This window comes from Candoia aspera, chromosome 2 (genome assembly GCF_035149785.1).
Source record: "Candoia aspera isolate rCanAsp1 chromosome 2, rCanAsp1.hap2, whole genome shotgun sequence".
Classification (NCBI taxonomy): Eukaryota; Metazoa; Chordata; class Lepidosauria; order Squamata; family Boidae; genus Candoia; species Candoia aspera.
The window spans coordinates 118,619,348-118,644,418 of record NC_086154.1 but is presented as its reverse complement, the minus strand read 5'-3'; the positions used below and the strand labels follow the sequence as shown (position 1 = coordinate 118,644,418).

Genomic DNA, 25,071 nt, shown 5'->3' with positions numbered 1-25,071 from the left:
CACATCTAAATACTTTACTCATAATTATAAACAAAAAAGGCCAGATAATTAAATCAGGTGTAATGAGGTGACTCTATTGTTTCATTTATTCTTTCCAAGAAGAGGCCTTCAAATGGCTTGCAAATATGGTACTACAATAATAGCAAAAAATCAAGCAAACTATAAATGCAACAAAGCTACATAAAGATTAACAACAGCAAGCAAAATAATAATTATGCGTGCTAACACAACCATATCTTCAAAATATGTTTAAGAAAGTGCTTGGTTGAATCGCTCTTTCATCATGGAATTCCAAAATCTGGATTTTGCTAATTGTAGAAAAAGCAGTGGCAAGGGATCATGATACTAAGGCTAGTTTATTTTTACAGAAATGTGTTTGTTTATTTGCATTCATAAGGCTACCCAACTCTAGGTGGCATACAATAATAAAATACAGATTAAAAACCTCAAAATGTCTGGAAGAAAACAACCAATCTAAATATTAGGGCCCATCACTCTCTCTAATCCAAGGCCTGTGGGAAGAGCCATGCTTTCAAGGCTCTATTAAATACAGTCAGAGTGAGAGTCAGATGAATCGGGGGTGGGGATATTAAGAGGTTTTGGTTAATTAAGAGCTCTGCTTGTACATAGTTTTAAAACTATACGGAACTAAATATGCTGAGCTTTGTGTGGTCATAAAAAGACCTGTGGAATATAGGGTGGGGTGGATTGTATATCTATGTTGCTCTCAAGTAATTGAGAGCTCTCTGTGAACCAAGTAACATATGGAAAGTTCTTAATTCACTAGGTACAAATTGCTTATTCAAAGACTCTCAGTTGGTATTGCTGAGAAGGTCTGATCACATATTCCATCTTTCCACCTCTCACTAGGAAATGGGTTTGGGTGGGAAACTACATTACACCCTTCCAAGACTGCAATAACCATGATCAAAGTGTTCACACATTCAGAACTATCAAATATCCCATAATTGAGTTGGCTTTTTAACTTCTCATTCTTCTGGAGAAATACGTCATTATTTATAATTCACCCTATTTTCCCCAATTCTTCAATGTTTTGAAACTACTACCAACCCTTCACTCAGAGATAGAGCTAAGGTGTCCTTGCCTGCCTAGTAGAGACTGCCAAGAAACATTTTTACATATTAACTGTAATTGGAGCTTTCACTTTGGTTCCTGGAAGATAGTTGGGTAGTTCATACAAAACAGGATACCAAAGCAGGTGAAGACAGAGTCAAAGTGTTAATTGCAGAGCTGCTATTTTGGTGAAAAATTCCACAGCCACAAAGAAACAAGCATGTTTCCATCAGCAACCTTCTAAAAATGAATCAGCTTTTATCGTGTTTAGGCGACACAGCGTATAAACAAATTAGTCCAGATTTACATCAGCAATCTTACTGATGTTTTGCCTTGAGAATGCCTTAATGAGGCATTCTCTTGTTTCAACTTAGCTTATGAAGGCAAAAAGGAGGCAATTTGGTATATTTCTTTTCTGCATTCCATTCACACAAGTGGCTCTGCACCAAGGAACTCAACTGACCTGCTACACTGAAGTAGGGTCCACTTCCATTCAGGCTGCCCTGCATAGCCTCCTATGAAACTCCTTGGAGGAAGGAACCTTCTGCAAATGTATACCAACTACACACAGAGATACACACCTATACCCTCCTATGAATAGCATGACAGGTATGTGAGAGAAGTGAGCAATCTCGCCACATATTATGGTCTTCCTTTAGCTGCTGAACTGCAGCTGGGGCCAATGGATCACGTCTATGGAGGATTCCATGGAAAAGGTATGGAGAGATACTGCTCACAGGACAAAAGAACAAAGCTCTGTTAGCTTTCTGGAGTAAGATGCATCCTTCTTCATATATTGTGGAATGAATACAGTAGATGAATGCACCATTTGCTCAATGACACACTTTCCTTATATGCTGGATTAGTGCTACTGGTCTCCGTACCCCTTTACTTCATATCCTTTATGTGAGTTATGCCCATGAGCATATAAAGAGAGAGGTAGTTGCTAGGAAAACTTCCATTCTTGAAAAATTATTCTTGCGGCTAGGGTATTGCTGCATCTCACTATGAATGTGTTTGTCTGTGTTGAGAGGCACAGCAATTTTCCCCCTTCTTTCCTGAACAGAATATTACAACTCTTAAGAACAAGCAAATGCCCTTCCTTACAGCTCTCTCTCCCCCGTCTTGCTTAAATTCATTTTCTCCATGATAAACAAAGCCATTAGTTTATCAAGTCTATCTCCAGATTTTAATGTGATGAGTCTAAGACATCTGTTAAACATCCTTAATGTTAGTTTAACAAGAACACATTCAGCTGCGTTCCTTTGCATTTTCCCCATTAAAACTAGACGTGGCAAGATTGTCTCAGATAAACAGCTCCACTAGTGTGTCTGCCTCATGACTTTCCACTGAGGATGAAGGTTACTTTTTTTTATGGGCATGTTCTGGGTCTCTTTTATGAATGTGTTTCTTGCTAAGGGTGCCTAGAGGACTTCATCCTGGCATGCAATAGTCTGAATGCTGCACATGTTGCCAAGTCATATTTCTAACTATAATCAGACTGCTCGTGCCCTCAACCTCATGTTTCATCTATCAAGATTTCAGCATCAGCTTTAGACCCCCTGTAGATGCTTCTGGATCTGAGAGTATTAAGTCCCTTCATTAACCATCAGGGTTATTGGAAGAAGCACAACAGCTGGATAGAGCAACATGATGAGAAGGAGGTGAGAAAGACACTGTTCTGTACTTGCCAAGAGAGCAAGGATACTGAGCAGGAAACACAGTTTAAAAGTGCAGTGTATGTGTAAGTTTATTTATTATTTATTTATTTATCAAATTTGTCACTGCCCATCTCCTCCGGATGGAGGGACTCTGGGTGGTTTACAGCATAAAACAATAACTATCCAATAAAATTCCAATATAAAATATAGACTAAAACAATTTTAAAAACTACCAAACATAATAAAATCCCGATGGCTATGGTCTCATTCAATCCTTGCGTAGGAGGGGCACTTCAAGGCACTAGCCAACCCCAAGTATGATTATTCTCCTCCCTGCCCCAAGCCTGAGCCAGGTCTTCAATTCCCTCCGGAAGGCTAGGAGCGATGGGGCTAATCTCACCTCTGGGGGCACGATGTTCCAAAGGGTGGGTGCCACTGCAGAGAAGGCCCACCTCCTGGACCCCGCCAGATGGAATTCTCTTGCAGACGGGGTCCACAGCATGCCCTCTCTGCATGACTGGGTGGGACGGGCTGATGAAGCGGGGAAGAGGAAGTCCCTCAGGTAACCTGGTCCCATGCCATGTAGGGCTTTAAAGGTGATAATCAACACCTTGAATTGGACCCAGAAGCAAACTGGTATCCAGTGCAGCTCGCAAAGCAAAGGTGTTAAATGCGCCCTTCTAGGGGCACCAAAAATAGCCCATGTGGCCACATTCTGGACCAGCTGAAGCTTCCAGATACTCTTCAAGGGTAGCTCCATGTAGAGCGCATTGCAATAGTCTATATGGGAGATAACAAGGACATGAGTGACTGTCCAAAGGGCCTCCCAATCCAGGAAAGGGCGTAACTGGTGCACAACACACAGCCATTAAAGTTGTATGTGTAGTACTTGTTCTTTCTGCCACATTCACTACTCACATTCACTACTCTATATTATTTATTGGCATGTGGGGTTGGAGTTGGCTCACTTACTAATGGAGAAGCAAACTGGATCTATTAGCAATATAAATAGCTCAATTTCCAGGTCAAAGTTCAGCTCAGTGGGACATGCATATAAGAATCATCACTCATTATCATCTGGAACAAAGATGGTTAAAAAATACAGCTTATTTAAAGAGAGTATGGCTGTATCAACCAAGCCCACCAAATGGAACTGGTGCACAAATAGTGCTTTGTGGTACTTCAGAGGGTGGATACATGGGCCATTAAGCACAACTCCTGAAGCAGGCAGCTAGTTAGCAAGGTATGAAATGCAGACTTCTCTATGGGGAGCCGCTACATTCAATATTCCCACATGGAAAGGGAAGGGAGAGCAGGTATGAAGAGTTCTGAAAGTCCCCAGTGGTAGAATTGCTTCAGGGCCACTTCTCCAGTCATTCAGTGGCAAAGGCCTCCATGATTTCTAGGGCTATCACCAACACTGGCTAGCTATCTTGTAAGATCCTATTCCAAAGAAAAGTGAGCAGACATGCAGATCTACTGAAATCTTTTAACCACAGTGGTTCTCTTATTATGGCCATTTTTACTCACATGCGACTGCTGGGAGGGATTTTGCGCCCATCGCGGAACCATGTGACCTGCGGACGAGGGAAACTGGCAATGCGGGGAGCACGGATGACGGCAGCTTCACCATGTGAGACGCTCTGCTGCTTCTCTTTCTCTTCAAAGCTTCCCATGTCTGGTCAGGTGATTGTCAGGAGAATGGAGAGAGAAACAGCAGTAAATATAGAGGACAAAGGCACAATGCAGTCAGGTAAGCTACAACCCTAAAGAATGTATGTTTGTGTGTGTGTGTGTGTGTGTGTGCGTGCCTCCATGGCATCCACCTTGGTCAAGGAACTAAGAAGAAGTGGAAAATAATAAGAAATGGCATCAGCCAGTTTAAGAGCACTTTAGATTCTACCTATCCTACCATCCATGCTTTGAACATAATTAGGAGCTTTGCTCTTTCTCCATGCATCTATGAATGCATGCACTCATGTATGCATTCAGTCAATCATTTCAAGTTATAGGCCTAGGATAGGACACAATGAGAATGTAGGAGTCACAAAGTAAGGTGAGAATGGGCAATATGTCAAGGTGGAGGAGACCTAAATCATGCACAAATTATGATCAGCGATTCTGAATGCAACTGATCATCACTATCTAGCAGCTTATTCATAAACGTCATTTTTTCTTCTCGGTCTGAAACCATGGAAGAAAAGAGGTCTTCCCTGCATCCTGATGGGTCACAGCAGTATCAAGTTACCCAGTGAAGTCTTCACCTCACCACCCATCACTCTTTGGGCCAGCAGTCCCCTCATTTTCATCGTTATTACTCTCAGAGAACTGCTAGGGCACTGTGTAGATGCAGTAATGTTACTGGATTGATTATACCTAATTTTTTCAGCCTTGGGTGTGTGTGTGTTTATTTTACACAAAATAGATGTGAAACTCTGTTCAAAAGCTTAGTTCAACGAAGTTTAAATTGTTACAAAAGAGGCAAAGCATTGGGGGGCACTACAATGTGTTTTGTAGGGCTGCATGCAGCTTCTGGGCTGCCAATTACCCACCCCATTCCAGGCAAGAATACATCAGAACGTGCCCTTTACATATTCGTTTAGGAAAGGAACAAAAATGGCTAGAAAAACCTGAAGTTCCAATTTTTCAAAGCTAGCAAAACCCAAAGACCCAGGACATCCTGACACTTGGAACTGTGATAGATTTCCTGGCCTTTTCTTTTACATGGCAAGTAGCTTTGTGTAGTATTTTGATTGGGGCAATGGATTGTTAAGCGCAAAAAAGCCCACGTAATGTGTAAGGTATGAAAGGGTATCCATATAAATGACAGTTTTCTCCTTACAAAATATATGGGAGAAATATGCCAAGGCCATTCTTAGTCACTGCATGTGCATTCTTTGAAAGGTGGCAATTTATATATGTGTATGAGCACCCTTCACAATTGACACAATAACACATGCATTCTATAGCTTCTTGGGAAAGAACTGAATCACAAGAAGTGGTCACAAGTTGCAGTGGGGGAACAAACTGGAACACTTTTTTTAAAAATGCAGCTATTAAGGTGCCTGTACAGATTTTTTAGAGCAAAAGGCCCACAGATGAATGTTTCACATGCTTTACATTGGCAATGACCTGTGGTTAACAAACACACACGCATACATACCCCCAACAAACAAAGCCTTGTTCTTCCATATTCAGAGCAGTCTCCTCTGATGCTAGTGCACATTCATTGTGAATCATCCCTCTTGTATGCCCTCCCTCACTGACCCCTAAAAATGGCCAAATATCTTTCAGATATTGGTATCTACAGCAGGAAGCCTTTCTTCTTCCCATCAGACAACATAACCAACAACCTTGACACTGAAGGGATGGAGGTCAGTGCCTCTTCATGGTGCAGCTGTTTGTGGGTTGGAAATTTATAGCACCTTTAATAATAATAGTACTAATGACAAAATGGGGGTGGGGATGGGGGGAGACATTTTATTGACTTGATTTAATTGCTGTAATTAAAAACGTGTAAAGAATCTCTTTTTAATGACTTGGCCATTAGCGGCACCACAGCTGCCTGATTAATTTCCTATTAGCTGCCTGATTTGCCATCAACCTTTGGAGAAAGGGGCTGCTGTGGTGGTGAAGAGGAAATGGCAAAGTCGAACGAAATGGGAGAGCTGGATTTTAAGGCAGGCGCTGTAAGAGCTGGGTTTAGCCTAGGCTAATGGTGAAATTAGGCCCTGTGCTCAGTTGAGGCCACGGCAGCACTAGTTTCTTAAGGCTGAGTCTGTTTTTAATGTTTGGAACACCTTTCCCCAGTTTGTGGAAACTGATTTATGAACTTAAGGTTAGGAGATGCTCATAGATCGGCTTTTTCCCAATCTTTGACAGCAATTATTTCCTTTTCCCAATTGGGGGGGGGGGGTGGAATATCTTTCTTCCTTACAGAAAGGCAGAGAGTCATGAAAATCGGTATACTAAATCTTGTGTCTTTGCAGCACGTTTCCAAGCTACAAGCCACAAGATGCCCCCTTTTCCCACTCCTGGCCAAGACTTTCCACTGGCTGTCTTTATGTTAATTTTCTTTTGCTGCATAGATCTTTGGCTCAGAGATCTTCATTTGAAGAAAGCTGATGAAGCACCAAGTCCACTTAGGATAATTCCCAGTTGGGGAGTACATCTAATAAGGAACATCAGAGAGAGGTTAAGGAGATATCTTTGGTGATATCAGCCTCAGGGCTTTATATACATTCGGCTTCATTATGAATCTTGAAGCTCTGGTAGAACGGCTCTAAACCACATGCACCAGGGAGATAGTAGCCTTTTCTTCAACCAGCTTCTTATAATTGCAAGTAACTAAATGTACAATGGAGAGTAAATGCCACAATAGGGAAATTGGTTCTGGCACTCACTATGTAGCATAACAGCGCAGCAACTCACCATGGTGGAGGAATACATTATCAGAAGATGGCAGGCTTCAGTTTTTAGCTTCTTAATACTGAAGTTTATCAATAGATGTCAATTCCCCATAAATTAGTTCTGCTTTTTTTTTTTCCTGAATCAGAATCTTCATGGTATCTTTGAAGTGACTCATGTTATTGGAAGCCTGACTCAGGATTTTGAGCTGTTAACATAAACTCCTGCAGTTACAGGCAAAAAATACAGAGGGGTAACTTCAAAACCAGGACAGGAAAAAGAAGAGGGAATAAGGCAGAAGAGTAGCTGTTGTGATTCATTGCCATAGACAAGAATGGAATTCCTAGCAGTATTTTTATCAGTTGGGAAGCTCTCTTGCACCTGATCTTTCACTGATGCCTGGCTCTCCTCAGAAGAGATTGTTTTGCTAGAATTAGTTGCATGACATCCCTCTTTCCACAGTGGCAGTTTTGTATGCCATAGCTGGGCACTAGTACATAAGAACACAGAAAGTCTCAGAGGCCCCAATCAACCTTGCCCAAAGCTTGAATTAAGATTCCATTCTATTTCCACTGTTCCTTTCCTTGGTCTTTCTGAATTTTCTTCTCCTGCCTCAGCAAGGCTGGTTAAGCTATCTTACTGCCTCAAGAAGAAGGAACCACAATGTCCATGAACTAAAAATGAAGTCATTTGCTGAGGCAGGAGAAGAAATTTCTTTTTTTTCTTTTTCTTTCCTTGGTCTTTCTGAATTTTCAGATACCAGCAGTATCTGAGCTTCTGAAGCCCTCAAAGCAAGCTCTGATCTGACAGATACTGCCAGATACTTTTGCTGTAAAGAGGTGGCTTCTCATATAGCCCTGATACCATGTTTCACTGAAGACCCTATGCAAGGCTGGTTAAGCTATCTTACTGCCTCAAGAAGAAGGAACCCAATGTCAATGAACTAAAAATGAAGCCATAATAATGTGGGGTTGGGTTTTTTTTTTTTTTTTTTGTATCTTTGACTCAGTCTTGACTCCTGGTGACTGCATGGACAAGTCTCTGCAGTTTTCTTGGCAACATTTTTGAAAGGTCTGAGGTAAAGTGACTGGCCCAATGTGACCCAGATGGCTTTGTGCCTAAGATAGGACTAGAACTTATGGTCTCCCCGTTTCTAGCCTGATGCCTTTAACCACTTCACCAAATAAGTTCCCCATAATAAATCAGATAAGCAATTAGTTGCTGTCCTTTTAGAATACCCCCAAATCAATTGCCTCAGATGATTGCTTCACTCTGCCTAATATTAGGGCTAGTTGTCACCCTATGAAAGCTTAGAGGACCATTAAACTATGAAAGTAAAACTGCTTGTTGTCCAATCCTTTGTGTCCCAAGTTATTTATGAACAGAGACTCCATTATGCTGAAAAGAACTAGGGTGAGAGCCCCCCCCCACTGAATGTTACAGGGCACCTGCTTCTCTTAGTTCAAGGCAGAGAACTGTGATCCTCCACAAACAGCTAGACCCCAACTCCAATCATTCCTCACCATTAGCTGTGCTAGTGGGTACTGGTAGCTGTAGTTCAGCAACCTCTGGATGGTTATGGGTTCCCCACACCTATCCTAACAAGTCATAGCTAAGTTTAAAGCTTCTGGTCTAGCAAGATTAGATCAGCCCTTCCCAAACTGGTGCTCAGTAGATAAGCTAGAACTGCAATTCTCCCTATTTTGTCTGGGAATTCTGGAAGGGACTGCAACCCCCAGAAGACTGCTAGAAATCTTGAATCTGCAACTCCAGAAGAGTCCCTATCAGGATGTGAGCTAGTAATGGGGGTGAGTGGGTTGGGTTGTAGATCCTAACATATCTGGAGATTATTAGATTGGGTGGGCTGTGTTAAGACTTATAAATATTTGTGTATTCCAAAGTGTTGTCCTCCGGGTTATTTCTTCTTACCCCAGATGAAACCCCTCTCATCTTACTTCCCAGGCAGTATACTCTGGCGTGGTAAGGCATAAGTTTCCCCAGCTAACTGCCATAGGTGCCAGCTAACTGATCCAGACTCTGCCGCCAGCTGAAGCTTTGTCATCAATGTTCCGGCCTTCTTCCCTGCATGTTGGAGAGACTAGAGCTGATTTATATGGGCAGCTTATTCCTGCAACAGGCAATGGTGGTTAATTGTTATAAATGCTGTTTGCTTTCCCTGCCTTCCAGAAAGTGTTGTGGAGGAGAATGGCTTGCTTTTGCTAAAAACTGTCTGAGGGATTTAACACTTCAGGAAAAGAGCTCCTCAAACTGGATTTCCACTTTTCTGTGCACTTCCATTAATGTGTTATAATACTACTCTGCCCCTTGGTCTGCTGTCTACCTCCCACAGCTATTTTAGCCCCTTTATGACTCACCTAGACACCCAGCTTCCAAATATTCTGATGACCCTCAAACCCCCATAGCTTTCTTCCTTATAGGAATATCTTAAGGGACCAACAGTCAAAACTATAACATGAAAATAGAAAATTTCAGGTCCCACTTGCCATTGAAGTTTTGCAAATAATGATGTGAAATCCGAAAGAGCTTTAAAAAGAGAAGCAACAAATGAAAATAAATGTTTAAATGTAATCTCTCAGCATGGAAGAAGCAGACATGGCTTTTGTGATTTGAGGTTCTGTGATTTGGCACAGCTATCAAAGGTCAGCTTATTGTTGACAGAGGATTAATAAAGTGTGATAAAACCTGGAAGGTGACTTCTAATATATAGAGCACAGCTACAGACAGAATTTCCATTCACGATTCTCATATCTAAAATTCTGCAGCTGGCTGAATGATGTCCTTTACAAGTTCCTCTAATCTTGATCTGAAGGTGAAAGATGTCCTGGTTTGATGATGTTCTTTTCATATGGTTCATCAATCACACTGTTAAGAACGGGCCTTTCTGTCAATTTCAATTTCTCTACTTTCCTCTTTTAGCTGTTGATTTGAATTCTATTTTGCATGGCTCAATTGAAGAGCTCTTTAGCACCCAATAATTTCTCACTTTACTTTGCTTATCAAGGATCAACCAAACTTTGCTTAACTGATAATCTTGACTGATTGTTCTATCAGTGACCAAGGATAAATTTTAGCTGATTTTTTTTTAAAAAATAAATCATATGCATTAACAAGAAAGGGCCATATCCATCTTACCTAATTTATGAGTGAAATTAGCAAAATTTCCTGACTGTGATGGAGAAGAATATAGCGTATACAATGCAGGAGAGGGGATGCTTGCAGTCAGAAAGAAATCCAAAGCGACTTCACTATTTTTGTGCAAGTTAATCCATTTCTAAGCTGTTCAATAGTTCATAAAATAAAATAACAAAATACACGAATATAATAAAACAAAGCAACCCCCTACGTAGAGAACACAAAACTATGGTTGTAACTACCCCTTTATTCTGCATTGTCTTGGGAATGATTCTTTTGTGAAAGGGTCTTTAGATTCACAGAATCAAAGCACATATTCTACCAATGAGCTATGACTTCTTTTAGTATTCTGTCATATGTTCTTCCGTACAGCTTTGCCCCTTAGTTAATTTTCTCCTTTTTGCTTGAAGTATTACTCCTTCCACCCTGGAGAGGTCCTTCATAACATGCACTGCACCTTTTGAGCCTTTTAAAAGCCTAATCTCGTTATCCCATTTTAACAAGTGGTCCAAACATTAATCCAGGCAACGTGACTATCTTGGCTGCCCTTTTGACTTGTAGCTGACTTTGTTATAGAAGGTTGTCTTGTGCATCCCTAAACCATTGGAGGACAGGACTCATCAGCACTTACATGCCACTTGTACTTCAGTCTGTCGTTGCAGCAGGGCCCCCATGCGGTTGCGCACAATGCAGCGATAGAAGCCAGCATGTGTTCGGTCTAGGGATGTGATCATGTACCTTAATAAAAGAGAAGGACGTGGGACAGAGTGAGAGAGAAAAGAAACGGAGATGATGAAATAGAACAATGCAGTATTTAATCAAAGAGATACATGGGCAAGGCAACTATAATCTTACACATCTCGATAAGCTACAGCAAATCTCTTTTGTCTGTGCTGTGACAGCATGGCCTATTTTCCCATAAGCTTTTATTATTTACTTGCTATTTTTACTTATTATACTTTAATTATAAAAATAATTTAAAATTCTGCTGTTGGAACAAAACAGTCACAAAGGGTTCAAAGAATACAGTGTGTAAGATCCGTTTACATCCATTGAAAACTCCACTTTTTCAATAAAGTGCATTTTTGCATTTTTATTTGGGATGATGCAAGCTTTATTCCCAGTTAAAGGAGGAAAGTTGCCTGGATGTTTGAGCTGCAGTTGGATCAACATGCAGAAGACACCTCTGCCTTCTACTTCCTGATTCCAGGGAGGTTATGAAACTCTTGAGTAGTTGATTTTGAAGAAGTTTTGGGATGGATGTTGGGGAGGGAGGAGCAGAAGCCTTATCCAGGCAAAATTGAAGAGCTATGGGTGGGAAAAATCTGTTAATCTGGATACAGGATTCAACTGATGTTAGATAAGATTTCACTGCCAGTGAAGGACCAACTCTGTTTTAGAAGAGTTTCTTAATTCACTGTTGTCTAGGTAAGCATAATTCAGCAGCTGTCTTTACCAACTCTGGTTGGTGCATCTTCTCTACCCCTATCTAGGAAAAGGAGAACTAGTTTCAGTTATGTATACGGTATAGGCTGTCTCTGAAAATGTTTCAGATATTTTAATTAGGGCAAACCACGGCCCCTTGTATCTTGGTTGGAGCTAAAGGGATGGATCAGTTTTGTACCAGATTCCCTGATTGCCAGCACATTTCCAAATCCAATTTAAACTGTGAGACTAGGCTTGGATGCTTTGAGCCCCAACCTCATGAACCTACTGATGGGAGACTATATTTGCTGACTTGCTACTAAGATTTGTAAAGCTGACAAGTACTTGCAAAAAGGGCTTTCTCAGTGGTCCTACACAAGGGAAAGACAGTAGGCTCCAACTGGTGGCTGTCCTGAAGAGGGGTTTAAAATGCTGTTGTTGCTACTTTCATTTGGCTTTTAACTATTTTTTCTCCATTATCTATACTGCTTGTGTTATACATACCTTTGCTATTTATCTTTTTCAGATTGGATTGTTTTAAACACTTCACACTAACTTTTGTTGGAAATGGGTTTTTAATTTCAAGAACAGGTTACATAGATACTGAATTGTATGCTTTATATTGTAAGCTGCATTGCACAAGCTGCAGCTAGCTTGAAAGGCATCTAATATATGCCTTGAATAAATATATTTTCTAGGACAAAAACATTCTGATCCCTGAGAAAGAAGCTGACCATTTTCCTTCAGATTAGATTATCCCGTAGTACTTACATTCAAGGAAAGGAAGGAAGGAAACTTATAATTACTGTGTACTATTACGGTGCCCCATAGCTATATAAAATTATCCTACTGTTAATTCAGAGAGGGTAACAGAATCATTCTGTTAGTATTGTCATGCTGCTTTGTTTCATCTCTCTGAAGTAGCTTTATACCAATGGACAATTATCGTGGGCAATTTTCATCCAACTCTACTTTTGAATTATTAAATTCATATACCCTCCCAGGCTGTGTGATCACACTTTGAGTTCTGTGAAGTCGTAATGATGACGGTACCCCCTGAGCTATACCACATTTCCCTTCCTCCCCTTTCAAACATTTCTCACCAAAGTAAGTGAAGATTGAATTGTAAAATGAAGGACAACTTTTCTTAGGCTTCTTTTTGGCATAACAGTGGTAGGAAGGGATGCTGTGGGAATACGTACATTGTCCAAATACTAACGTTACACAGATCATTTTCTACTAGAAGTACTTCTGAACTTTGATTTCCAGCCCCTGAACTTCAGATTTAGCACATTTCTGCTATGCATCATAATGAAAGATGTAGGGAAAGTTTTCTAAGTGTGACAGCTGGATGGACAAGATACACATGAGAACACAGAGCTAGAAAACTTGGAGAATTAAGCATGAAAATTTATGGATATACTGATGAGAAATTAATGAGGAAGGGAAACAATGAGGAATAAATTTGGGGCACATTATCAGGGGCGACTGGTAAAGTCTTCCTGAATCTACATTTCCAGTTTAGCCATCTGAAAAGAAAGAACTAGTCTTGAGCAATAATTCATATTATTTCCTTGCAGCAATGAGAAAAATCAGAAGATGGAAACTCAGAGGAAATAAGTCAAAGAACCTACACGGCTTTCCACCCCCATACCCTCAAATTTAATCAAGTACTGAAAAGTGCCTGAGGCTCCTTTGATACAAGTTTGTTTGTTCTTTTCAATACACAATTTAAATTAAAGTTTAATAATGAGAGGTGATTATCTAATGATTGCCCTGAAGTCTAGAGATCCTTCTTCTCCATGCACACAGTGCTGCTGTATGCTTTCAGAAGGCAGAAAAAATCATCTCAATCTGTGGATAAGGAGGGCAAAAAAGTATAATCCAACAGAGTCAGGCAGACTGAGTGTCTGCCTTACTGATGTTAGTATAGAGGCTGCCCATGTGGCGGTTGCAAATTTGGAAGCTTTGAAATTCAGAAGATGATAGGAATCTTGCTTCAAGGCACCAAGGTGACAGCTAGTGGTTTAGGTTGCTACGGACAAGAGTATGCAAGAGGCACCAACAGCTGTTACACCACTCCAGAAGCACTGTTGTTTGAAATGTCAGAAATAGCCTGTTAGACCAAGATAATGTTGTTTAAAGTAATGGGCACATATGCTGTTGGCTCACACCATTGTTACTATTTCTATTGGGATATAACAACTATACAGGAATAATTTGTCAAAAACTGAGTTGCCTTGGATCTTCTATACAAGTTCTTCATTCTATTAATCTCAAATTCAGCCACGGCCATAAACAGAATGCAAGGATCCCATATTTCCTTTTTCATCACCAAGAGAATGGAATATCAATAGAAAAGAATATATGTAGTTCAGGGTTGAACTGTGGAATACTTGGTGCTCTCTGAGCTTGGTTGTTTGATTGTAGATGTTTCATTGCCCAACTAGGTAACATCATCAGTGCAAGAGAGTGTGGGGTTTGCTACCTGTTTATATACAGTAGCTTGCCCTGCCAGTGTTGATGGGGGTGTGTTTTTCTGCTTGGGAGTTCCTTGATTAGGGAATAGTTTTTTGGTTGATTGTTTGCCTGCTCGATTGTCTGTCTCTTTGGTAGTTCCTTGGCTATATTTTCTGCTTGATTGTTTGTCTGATGTTAATCCCTGCTTAACTGGGTGTAGGCTGCTGGAGAGGATGTATTCTGGCCTTTTTTTTCCTTCTCAGCTTTTTTATTGTCTCTTGAATGGTTTGTAAATGTGGTTTATCTCTATGTGTCTATTGATGGCTGATGTGTCTGAGTGCCAAGCTTCCAAGAATTCCCTAGTGTTTTTGGATTTAGGTTGGTCTAGGATGCTCACTTTCCCAGTTGAAACTATGGTTGAGTCTGCCCATGTGCTGTGAGATTAGGGAGTTTTCATCGTGACTTCTGACTGCTAGATGATGTTCATGGATGCACTCTGCTATGTAGGACAGACAGGCAGAAGACTAGCAGAAGACTGTTTCAATTTTATTTACTTGATTTATGAAAAAGGAGTTATCTTTACCTTGGGGGTAGGGTATTCCACTCTACTGGGCAGCAACAGAAAAGGCACATTTCCTGAAACCCCTCTCTTTAGATTTACAGAAGTGGGGTGGGGAACAGGCAGCATACCTTGTTGACTCAGAATTGTAAAACAGCCAGATTCTATCTGAAGCAGATGGTCACCGAAGTAACTAGGACCCAAGCCATGAAGGGCTTTGTAGGTTATAACCAGCATTTTGCATTGTACCAGAAACATATATTTAACCACTACAGCAATTGAACATCTATTGCCCTGCTCAATTGGTTTATGCTGGTGAGCACACAGCCTTTTGCATTATATACTACTTGAAGTTTTTGTATAGTTTTCAGGAGCAGCCCCAAGTAGAGTGCATTGCAGAAGTCTTTACATAACATGATGAAAGCGTGAATGACTATGGGCTACAGATCAAATTCCAAGAATAATGCACCATCTGAAGCTGGGCAAAAGTTCTCATAATCATAGCTTCCTCCTGATATTTCAGGAACTATGATTCCACAAACTCCCCTAGATCCTGGACTTGCTCCTTCCAGAACAGTGCAATCCCATCTGGAGTAAATATAGAATTTCCAAGGAATCAGACACTTTCTGAACGTACAACTGCTCCATCTTTCAGGATTCAACTTTAGCGAATTTCAACTGATACATCCCCTGACAGCCTCTAGAACTTGGATCTCCTGTTCAGCCAGGAGATAGGATAGAAAGTTGAATATGACCAGTATACTGACGACATCTGGCATCCTAACCAACTCAGCATTTAAGTAGTTGACAAGAAATGCTGTAGAATTGCTTGTCAGATCATTTTATTAACTCCGCAACTGCCTGCTGGAAATCAACCAGATCCATAAGGTGCCCGAGGTAGATCATCCTAACTGGTCCCTCCTCTTTGCAGCTGTTGGGGGGTGTCATTTAGCCTCAGAGTGGCCAGAAAATGACCTGATCATGACAAAGGATTGAAAGAAGCATCCGTTAATTTCAGATCATAAACCAACTGTTGAAGGGTAAAAATCAGATTTACTATATGGCCACTTGTAAGAATGGAGCCAGCTGTGCCCTGGGACAAACCCATGATTGCCATGCTGGTCATGACCTCCTGGGCCATACCCAATCAACCTCCCAGGAATGGAAGTTGAAATGCCCAGCCACAATAGCTGAGAGAATCAACCACCATCTCAGGAATGAAATCAAGGGACCAAGGGAAGGTTACTGCTGGCAGCAAGATGGCCAATACCCCAACATTGTAGGAGGAGAGCCTTGTTAGTCTATGGTGGCAAAAAATCAGAAGTCTTGTAGTACCTTTCCTGACAAACAAATTTCATTAAAAGGCATAAGTTTTCATGAGATGCAGTAAAAGTTTATGCCTTTTAATAAAATTTGTTAGTCGGAAAAAATACTACTAGACTCCTGATCAATAGTCCAGCAGTACTCTTAGCTTATCTTTAGAGCACAACTTCAGCCACAGGCATTTGCTCTCTGAGCTACCTCAGAGACACAGCATCTGGTCACTGCTAGTTTCAAGGAAGACCATCATCACCTTCCCTGGAGTCACAGCTGCTGAAGCACCAAAAGAGGAGGATGCATTTTTGAGAAGAGATCACCCTGTCTTCACTTACCCTAGTCTTGGCAATTTATGCTCTGTGTACATGTTCATCTGTTACTAGGTTATGGATAAGCCAAGGTCTTCTTATATACAGACTACAAGGCTCCTTGGCCATTGGGTTGGAACAGCTGGGCGAGAAGCAGGGAAGGGCACCAAATTACTGATCCCCTTCCTTATACTGGCCACCAATTCTCCCTGACATATTTCCCTCTGCCCAACACTTCAGAATTCTGCCCCAGTTCTCAAGCTCCTCCAATGCCTCTCCAGTGTCTCAACTCAGACCTTCAGAAAAATCCACCCCCTGCTCCCCTGCTCCCCTCCCCCCTCCCCCCAAATCCAGCATCACTTTACAAGTTGAATTGGCTGGCTGGAGGCTACCCCAACTGGACCTGGTTCATAGACTCCTACGAAGCAACTTCTCTGGAGTTGCCCTCTCACTAGGACTCAGCAGAATACAAAAACCTTGACTACACTTTCATTGCAAAGGAAGGGGGAATCTTTCAGCTTCTCCCTCACATTTCCAGAGTTCCAGAAGTGATTTCCCACACTCTCATTCCAGGCAGGAGGGAGCCTTCAAGCTCACTTGCAACTGTCCCCCAAGGGTTAAAACACAACCTCTCCACAATCGAGGTCTCAGCATTACATCACAAATCCACAGCAACAGCAGCATCCTGAAACAAGGATAAATCCTGTTTGGTATAGTGGAGCTTGTTTTTAAGAACAGCGGAATAGTTAGTCCTGATGCCTTTGTTCAATATACTGTCAGTGATTCAGTCAGTTGTTCCCTTTATTACTGCAGTTTCAGGACTTAGTTTATCACACAAAAGCTCAGAGGTTGTGGGGAGGGCAGGAGGCAATATTTTTCAAACTTTGTTCCATCCCTTTGGAAATAGCCTTCCCCTGGAGAACCTGATAGCACCTCCTTTTATATTGCTTAAGGAGGGCAGATAAAACAGATAAAACACTCTAATGTATAGAACGTTGCTGGGATAGAGAATGCTGTGTGTGTGTGTGCGTGTGTGAATGGGTTCCCCCCCCCACTAATGGTTGTATGTGGTTGTTTTATTGATTATATAAGAAGATGTAAACTACTGGGAGTCCTTGGGGAGTTGACAGAAAATAAATAAATAAATAGCTCTTAATCCCACTTCCCTTCTTATCCCAGGCTAGCTTTAACTTTTATTTTTTACCAGCCTGTTGGAGGAAGCAATAATTCCTTATAGCGGTGCTCCAACTCCTTGCTTGCGGCAAGCAAAAGCTACAAGTTCCTGCAGTACTTAATCTTGCCTGCCAATGCCATGTCCTGGAGAAAACTCTGAGCCAATGCTCTAGCATGGCTGGCTGGGGAATTCTGGGAGTTGAAGTCCACAGATATTCAAGTTGCCAAGGTTCTAGAGAAACACTGCTCTAGAACATTGGCAGGGGAAAAATGGATCTGAAAGCTCTCCTCTCCTGTCCTTGACTCTCTTCTCCTGTAACAGAGAATCCCATGCTAACTGATGAGACCGCCAATCTGCAAATAGCATGTGCATGTTGCGGTCTCTTAAGAACAATGCAGACAGCAAAATCAGGCATGAGGACTGATGAGAAAGGCATGCCATTGACATCACAATTCCGTTACATTTTTTGGGTGTGATATGTGAATTGGGAATTAGGCAGGTTCTAATTCACCACACTGGCCTAATGTACCACAAAGATGAATATCTTATATCAGCCTGTAGATGGCAGCATAGGATGACCTCTACACCCAATTCTGCTTAAACAGCAGCCATAGTTGTTTGCACAAGTTGATACTGGTCTCCCATTCAAGGTATGAAAGTCAATGGAAGCTTCTGAGAAAGGCACACCAGATATTAGCAACATGTTCCCCTTTATTTTTATTTTTTTATTTTATTTTTATCCCGCCTTTATTATTTTCATAAATAACTCAAGGCGGCGAACATACCAAATACTCCTTCCTCCTCCTATTTTCCCCACAACAACCACCCTGTGAGGTGTGTTGGGCTGAGAGAGAGGGACTGGCCCAAGGTCACCCAGCTGGCTTTCATGCCTAAGGCGGGACTAGAACTCACAGCCTCCTGGCTTCTAGCCATGGGATTTATCTTCAATTAGAATAACAAGCTAGGATAGCCATTGGCAGAAGCACACTTCTGGGCACCTTTGACAAGCTTTCTGAAGCTTGTCAGTGTTGCCTAGAAGTGAAACTGTTTGATGGCTAGTGATCAAGCAAACTGAAGTTCTGAAATATTTCCCACTCCCAGTATTGTTCTTCCTTAAGGAAAGGGGATGAGCGAGCAACAGAGAAAAATAAGCCACTTTTTAAAAAAAAAAAAACAACCCTGCTTGGTTGTCAATATTCCACCTGAGACACAAGAGGAGAAAAGTGGTGTGAAATTGTGCAGAAGAGTCCTTCCTGTGTGAATACAGCATGTATTGTCCATTAGGATTCTTTAGGAATGCCACAACATTCTGATGTTATGGATGTTCTTGTGGATAAATTATACTTCTCAACTTTCCAGAGCAAAAACTACACAAGACTTCAATGTTGGATTTCATGCTTATTGGGCGAGCTTAGTATTACTGATTTGCATAACAGCCTTCAGTCTTGCTACTTTCCCAAAGCCTCAGTGGATTCTCTGCCCTTAAAACATTTTGTAAAGTGACATACATGTATAAATAATTTGTAAAACTATCCAGTTCACAAAACATTTAGAAACAGCTCAAAAACAGCACAAAGCCCAAAAGAGTAAGAAGAGGGAGGAAATGGGAAGATTGTTGATGCCTTTCAGCACTTTTCCACTAAAATAAGGGTCAGAACAGATGTACTAAGCCATCAAAAAAATTCCAAATGCCTCAAAAACAGGCTGATTTTTTTCATCTCCTCCTTCAATGAATCTCTGCTCCTTTTGTAGAATGAAACAATAAGTTTTTAAAATGCTGCTTCCCTCCCCTCACACGCTACAAGTTTAGGTGGTCAGTGCTAAGATATAAGTTAACAAGATATAATTTTAACTTCAATACACACTTAAACACAACGTATGCATTTTATTCTATTGGCTCCTTTGTCCTTGGGCGACTGCTGAATATCCAGATCAGGTTTCTGCAACTTGACAACCTCCCTAGTGCAAACATACAAATATAACTAAGACTTCGTACACAGGCCTTTAGTTAAGACGGCACATAAGATGAGTAGCCATATAAATCTGATAAACAAGCAAACACTGCCCTGCCCTGAACTGTATCTGCTCTTATAATGTTCTTTTCCCTGCATATGCAAGGCCCTAAGCTGGCATGGCTTCTGAAATCTGCTCCTGAATTCAATCCCGCAGACAGGAGCTACTGCATAACAAATTCACATGTCAGGGGTGGTGGTCTGGAAATAAGCCAGATAGTAGGGATAAATAAGCCAACTGGGAGTCTGAACAATTCAGCCCATACTTCCAGAGGGCAGGGGAACATCTCTCACAAGAGTGGTTTTCCTACCTCTGGTAAGCAATCAGACTGATGATGGATCCAAAGACCTCATTTTGAGACACCTGCTGAGAACCTGCATTCATCTCAGAAGCTACCCTTAGATTCCCTATGCCACCAGTGGATAGAATGGGGCCCAAGGGTTCTGGAAGCTAAACCAACAGAAAATAAGAGATGGGCTTTTAAAGAAAAAGACACAAAGGAAGTAAAATTACCCATTCAAAGCAGGGCAACGTTGGTAGGAGCATCTGCCCCCCCTTCTGCATAACTGTTATTGTGCACTCGGTTAGCAATGAGTCCTTGAGTGTCAATGCTGATATTTAAAATGATCCTCACTTGCTTTAAATAAGATATTTCAATTCCACCAAGCTGTCAGGAGCTCAGGCAAACACCAGGAATAATGGGCAGAGTCTCCTTGTATTGTCCTAGTTAATAAATCGGCCAAAACACAAACGCAGACAACAGATAGAAGAATTACACATAGTCTTACGTCTTCTACTATGGCAAGATAGAGACCCTTGAGACAAGGTAGGTATATAAATGGATATGTATTCTCTGGTTTCTCTTCAGATTGTATGAATGGATATGTATATAAAACTTAAATTTTAGAATTTGACAAGGACACAATATATACTATACCCACATAAGCACATGTTCCTAAGTATATTAAAGTTAATGGCAGATATTTAAAATGGCATATTTTAGAATTTTTTGACAATATTATTTTTAATAATCACTTTGATCTTTTTATAATAATTGGTTTTTTAATTTATTCACTGTTTTTATTTCATTGTTGTACTCCACCCAGAGTCGCCTTGTGTGAGATGGGTGGCCACATAAATGCAATAAATGAATGAATGAATGAATGAATGAATGAATGAATGAATGAATAAATAAATAAAACTTATCTTTTTTTTTCCCCCTATCCCAAATGTATTTTGGGTATCTTATTGCCATTTTCCTCCCTTTTTTAAAAACAAGAGTATAATTTTATATATGAAATTTGACAAAGCTGGAGTGGTAGAAGTAGTCAAGGTGGAGTTATGTCTAACCTTTACAGCCATCACATAAAGGCAGAGATAGATTCAGAGAGGTTATCAGGAGCAACAGGATGTATAGTTGCACATGTTTGAATTCTTTCTTTTTTCTTATATTGTTATAAATCTTGGTACATTATATTGTTTCAATACAGTAACATTTATACAATATTAATTGGAGATTATTAACATTCTATTCTTTAGTGTTGAGAATAAAGAAGAGAAAAAAGTGTTCTATCAATATTAATTACATTTTACAATATCAATATTACAAGCATAAAATTGTTTGACCTTTTCATCCATAGTTATAGTTGTGCTCATAAATTTACATACCCCTTGCAGACCATTTTGTAAGTAAACATGAGCAATCAGACAAAACACATTTTTAAAAAAAAAAATTATAATGGGATTCAGATTAAACGATTAGGCATCAAAGAATAGTACAATCATTAAACAAACCACAGCAATAAAGGAAATCATGAATAACCTGGCTATTCTTGTTGCCAAAGCAGAGGAAGAGGTAGAAATCCAGAAGGGGATTTCTTAGGCCAGCTTCATTTCCAGCCAGTTTATACAAATAGCTGAAGGCTAACACGCAGAATGGTAAGGAAGTGGAAGTACAGAAGTATTAGGGGAAAGTATCTGTGTAATGTTAGAGTACTTGATTTTAAGGGAAACTTAAACCGCATAGCCACACACATACCTTGGACCTCAAGAAAGCAGATGTTGATTAATACAGAACAAGAAGAAGTAGGATTTCATGGCAGGAGGAGCATTTGGAAAAAGGGTTGGTACTCCTAAAGAAGGTGATAAACAGTTGCAAACAATTCCAAAGAGGAGGGGAAAGAAGGACTGCAACAGAAGCCAACATGGCACACAAAAAGCATAGTGAAGATACTAAAATAGAAAAGGGCATATACAAGAAATGAAACAAGAGCAACCCACAAGGGAAGAGTACAGACAGGCCCTCTGGACCTGTCAGGAGAGGGAAAGCTTAGAATGAACTGAACTAAGTGAAGAATGCTAAAAAGGGCTTCTTTACATATGCTGAAACTAAAAGGAAAAAAAAACCAATCTGTATGGCTGTTGTTCAGTGAAGAAGACAAAATGTTAACAAGTAACAAGGGAAGGCAGGGCTTCTCAGCTCCTATTTTGGTTCAGTCTTCTCCAATAAAGAGTGTGTATTCCACAAGAAAATTGTGAAGGGCAGTCTGGAGCTGAAAGAAACAGGCAGGTCAAGGTACATCTTTACCAGGACTTGGGAGTCTTGCAAGGGGTGAAGAGCAAATGACACACTGAGCATTGTGGTATCATAACACATGCTACACGCTTTTTGGGCATGCATCAGGATATGCAAGTATATATGCAAGGGCAGAGTTTGAGCTGCAGTGCTAGTTTCATCACTGATTGCAAACAGAATATGAGCCAGCAGTGCACGGTGGTTGAAAAGAAGGCAAATGCAGTTTTAGGCTATATCACTTGCATCAACAGAAGTATGATTTCAAACCAGGGAAAGTAATAATTCCGTTCTTTTCTGCTTTCTTCAGGTCCCATATTTCAAGAAGAATTCAGAGTACTGTGTCCAGTTCTGGGCACGCTTTCAGAAGGACTCAGAGAAATTGGAGCACAATGAAGAATGCAAGGGGACTAGAAATTAAGCCATACAAAGAGAGATTGAAAGAGCTGGGTAGTCTTAAGAAAGGATGCCTGTGGTTGGGGTGGGGGTGGGGGTTATGATAGCATTCTTCAAATACCTAAAAGGATGTCACACTGAAGAAGGTCAAGACCTGTTCTCTCTCATTTCAGAGTGCAGGACACAAATAATGGATTTAAGTTACAGGAAGGCAGATCTCAGTTGAATGTCAGAAAACGCTTCCTAACAGTAAGAGCTATTCAACAGTAAAACCAATTACCCAGGGAGGTGCAGACTCCCCTTCACTGGATGTCTTCCATTGAAGGCTCGACAGCCATCTCTCAACTTTTATTTGGATTCTTGCCCTGACCGGAGGGGAGGTCAAATTCAGTGGCCTTAATGGCCCTAATCAGGATTCTAGGGGAGCAGAAATCAAACACAGGGTTTCAAGCCCACCATTTTTATAATGCTATGGTTTGCATTATCAAATTATTTCTGGGAACTCAGAAAATTACTAGAGATGCCAGATAAATTCTGCAAATTTGGGCTTGTAGATTTCCACATCATGTTTGTAAGTTTCCAAAAGCCGGTCTCAGGAAGAGAGGGGTTTAGTTGTTTTCTTTCTTGGATTAAAACCCCAGCTGTAAAAAAAAGTTACTGGCTTCCCTGTTCACTCATTCACCCACCCAGATTCTTGGCTAACAGTGCCACTTTCCTTCCTGCCAACCTTTGCCATAATTAAAAATAAAGGAATGGGGGAGGTGGTGGAGGTGAGATCAGAACGACCGGGCACTTTTTGCATAGACTAATTCTAAAAGTAAGCCAGGTTATCTTCAACTATTTGAAAAACAGCTTGGTTTATTTTGAAGCCCATCTACTTCAGGCTGTGGGAATCTTGTATCATCAAGGGACCTTGCTTACAGGCACCCTATACAAGTTTTTTACATAGTTACCAAGTATCCTAGCATTGAGAAGGAGGCAGGGAGGTCCACCTCTCTCTTCTTTCTAACTACTTCAAAATAACACATTCTGGAAGAAATGCAACTCATCCTAAATCTGATTGGATGTTCTGGACCCAGTTAATGACTTGGTGGCAGTGCCTTGAGCCAATTATTTCAATCCTCCCAGAGCACAGCTTTAAATTGGAGCTAGAGTTAGCCATGGCACATTCATATTTTAATTAAATTACTACTCAGTTTATTCCAAGGAAATGCAAATTTTAAAAAAGATAGTTGAGGCAGAAAGGGCATAGTTCCAATGCATTTTATTGAAAGTATGGCATTACATGATACCATAAATAATCAGGAACCTGAAAATGCCACTATACAGTATCATTATATGCTTCTCGGTGTTTGTAATAATATTTAGGCCACCTCAGCCCACAGTAAAGATAATTATGAATGTATATATGTAACTTATTCCTCCTAATAATCCATACTAAGCTTGAGCTTACTAATGTTAATCAAGAGCACAAACTGGTACAATGAATCTATTGTGATCCTTGCAGCTGTTCTGTGCAATCACCATTCATATAAAGTAGGGATGGCTGATCTGGACCATACAACAATCCTCATTTCATGTTAAAGAAGGCATTGCTCCCAGAGACTCTGCAGAATCCGACTGCTTTTGTAAAAATGCTGAAAGCAGCCTTGTGCCACAAGTCCTGCCCCTTTCATGACTGTGACAATGCATTACAAAAGAGGCAGAGCTGCATCATGATGGTGCAATGCTGCTTTCATCATTTGCCCCTCCTTATGGATGCCACTGATTGCTCCTTTTTCATACTTCAGTTGTAATGGGCTGTGAGAATAACCTTGGGAGACAGAAGGAAGAGCCACACCCTCCATAACAGCCTAATAAGAGAAATCTGAGTCCAAAGGAGGGGAGGGGGTAGAGAAAGCATCTCGGAAGGGACCCTCCTTAGTTCTCCGGAAAGGGGGAAGGGCTTTCAGACTTGCAAGACTCTGTTATGGTAACCTTACAATAAAGGTGGCATTAGCACTCATTAGCTGTCTGGACTACCTCGAAGGGTTGACATCAGTTTATTCATGTCTAAGTGCACTAACCAGTGCAGAGAGTGCTTTGCACGGAATACAGACTTTCTCCTTCCTATTGTCATTGAGTTCTGTTCTGCCAGGTAATATGACCCATCAGGCATAGTGAAACTTCTCCAGCCATCAACCAGGAAATAACAGTCACCAGATCATAATACCTAGTCCTGCCAGGCTAAAAGTATTTCATTCCTTCCCCCTCTTCCTAACTCCTGACCACTGAGATGTAGAGGCAGTGAGCTGTAGTGCTCCTCATTTTCAGAACACTCCACTCTATAATCTGTGCAAGCATCATGCCTAGAAGAGAAACCATGCCTAGAGTTCAATATATGGGAGACTTACAAATGCTATACATAGTCTTCTTGTGATTGAGGTAAGCATACATATGTTGTTATTGAACAAGCATGCCTTTCCTTAAGATACTGCAGAAGTTTGCAATTACCTGATTCAATCTGACCAGGCTTTGCTTTAGTGCTTCGGTGGGTTGCAAAGTGAGGGTCA

At 40.8% G+C, this 25,071-nt stretch overlaps 1 protein-coding gene across 2 annotated transcripts in view; it reads right to left on the bottom strand.

The window, feature by feature from the left end:
* Positions 1-25,071, bottom strand: part of SDK2 (sidekick cell adhesion molecule 2) — a 377,040-nt gene that overhangs the window by 81,688 nt on the left and 270,281 nt on the right. For both annotated transcript variants that reach the window (XM_063293433.1, XM_063293434.1), the window contains exons 3-4: positions 10,927-11,033; positions 4,266-4,413 (exon numbers count right to left, since the gene is read on the bottom strand). In XM_063293433.1, the coding sequence (XP_063149503.1) occupies positions 4,266-4,413; positions 10,927-11,033 (255 nt within the window). The remainder of the gene's footprint in view (positions 1-4,265; positions 4,414-10,926; positions 11,034-25,071) is intronic.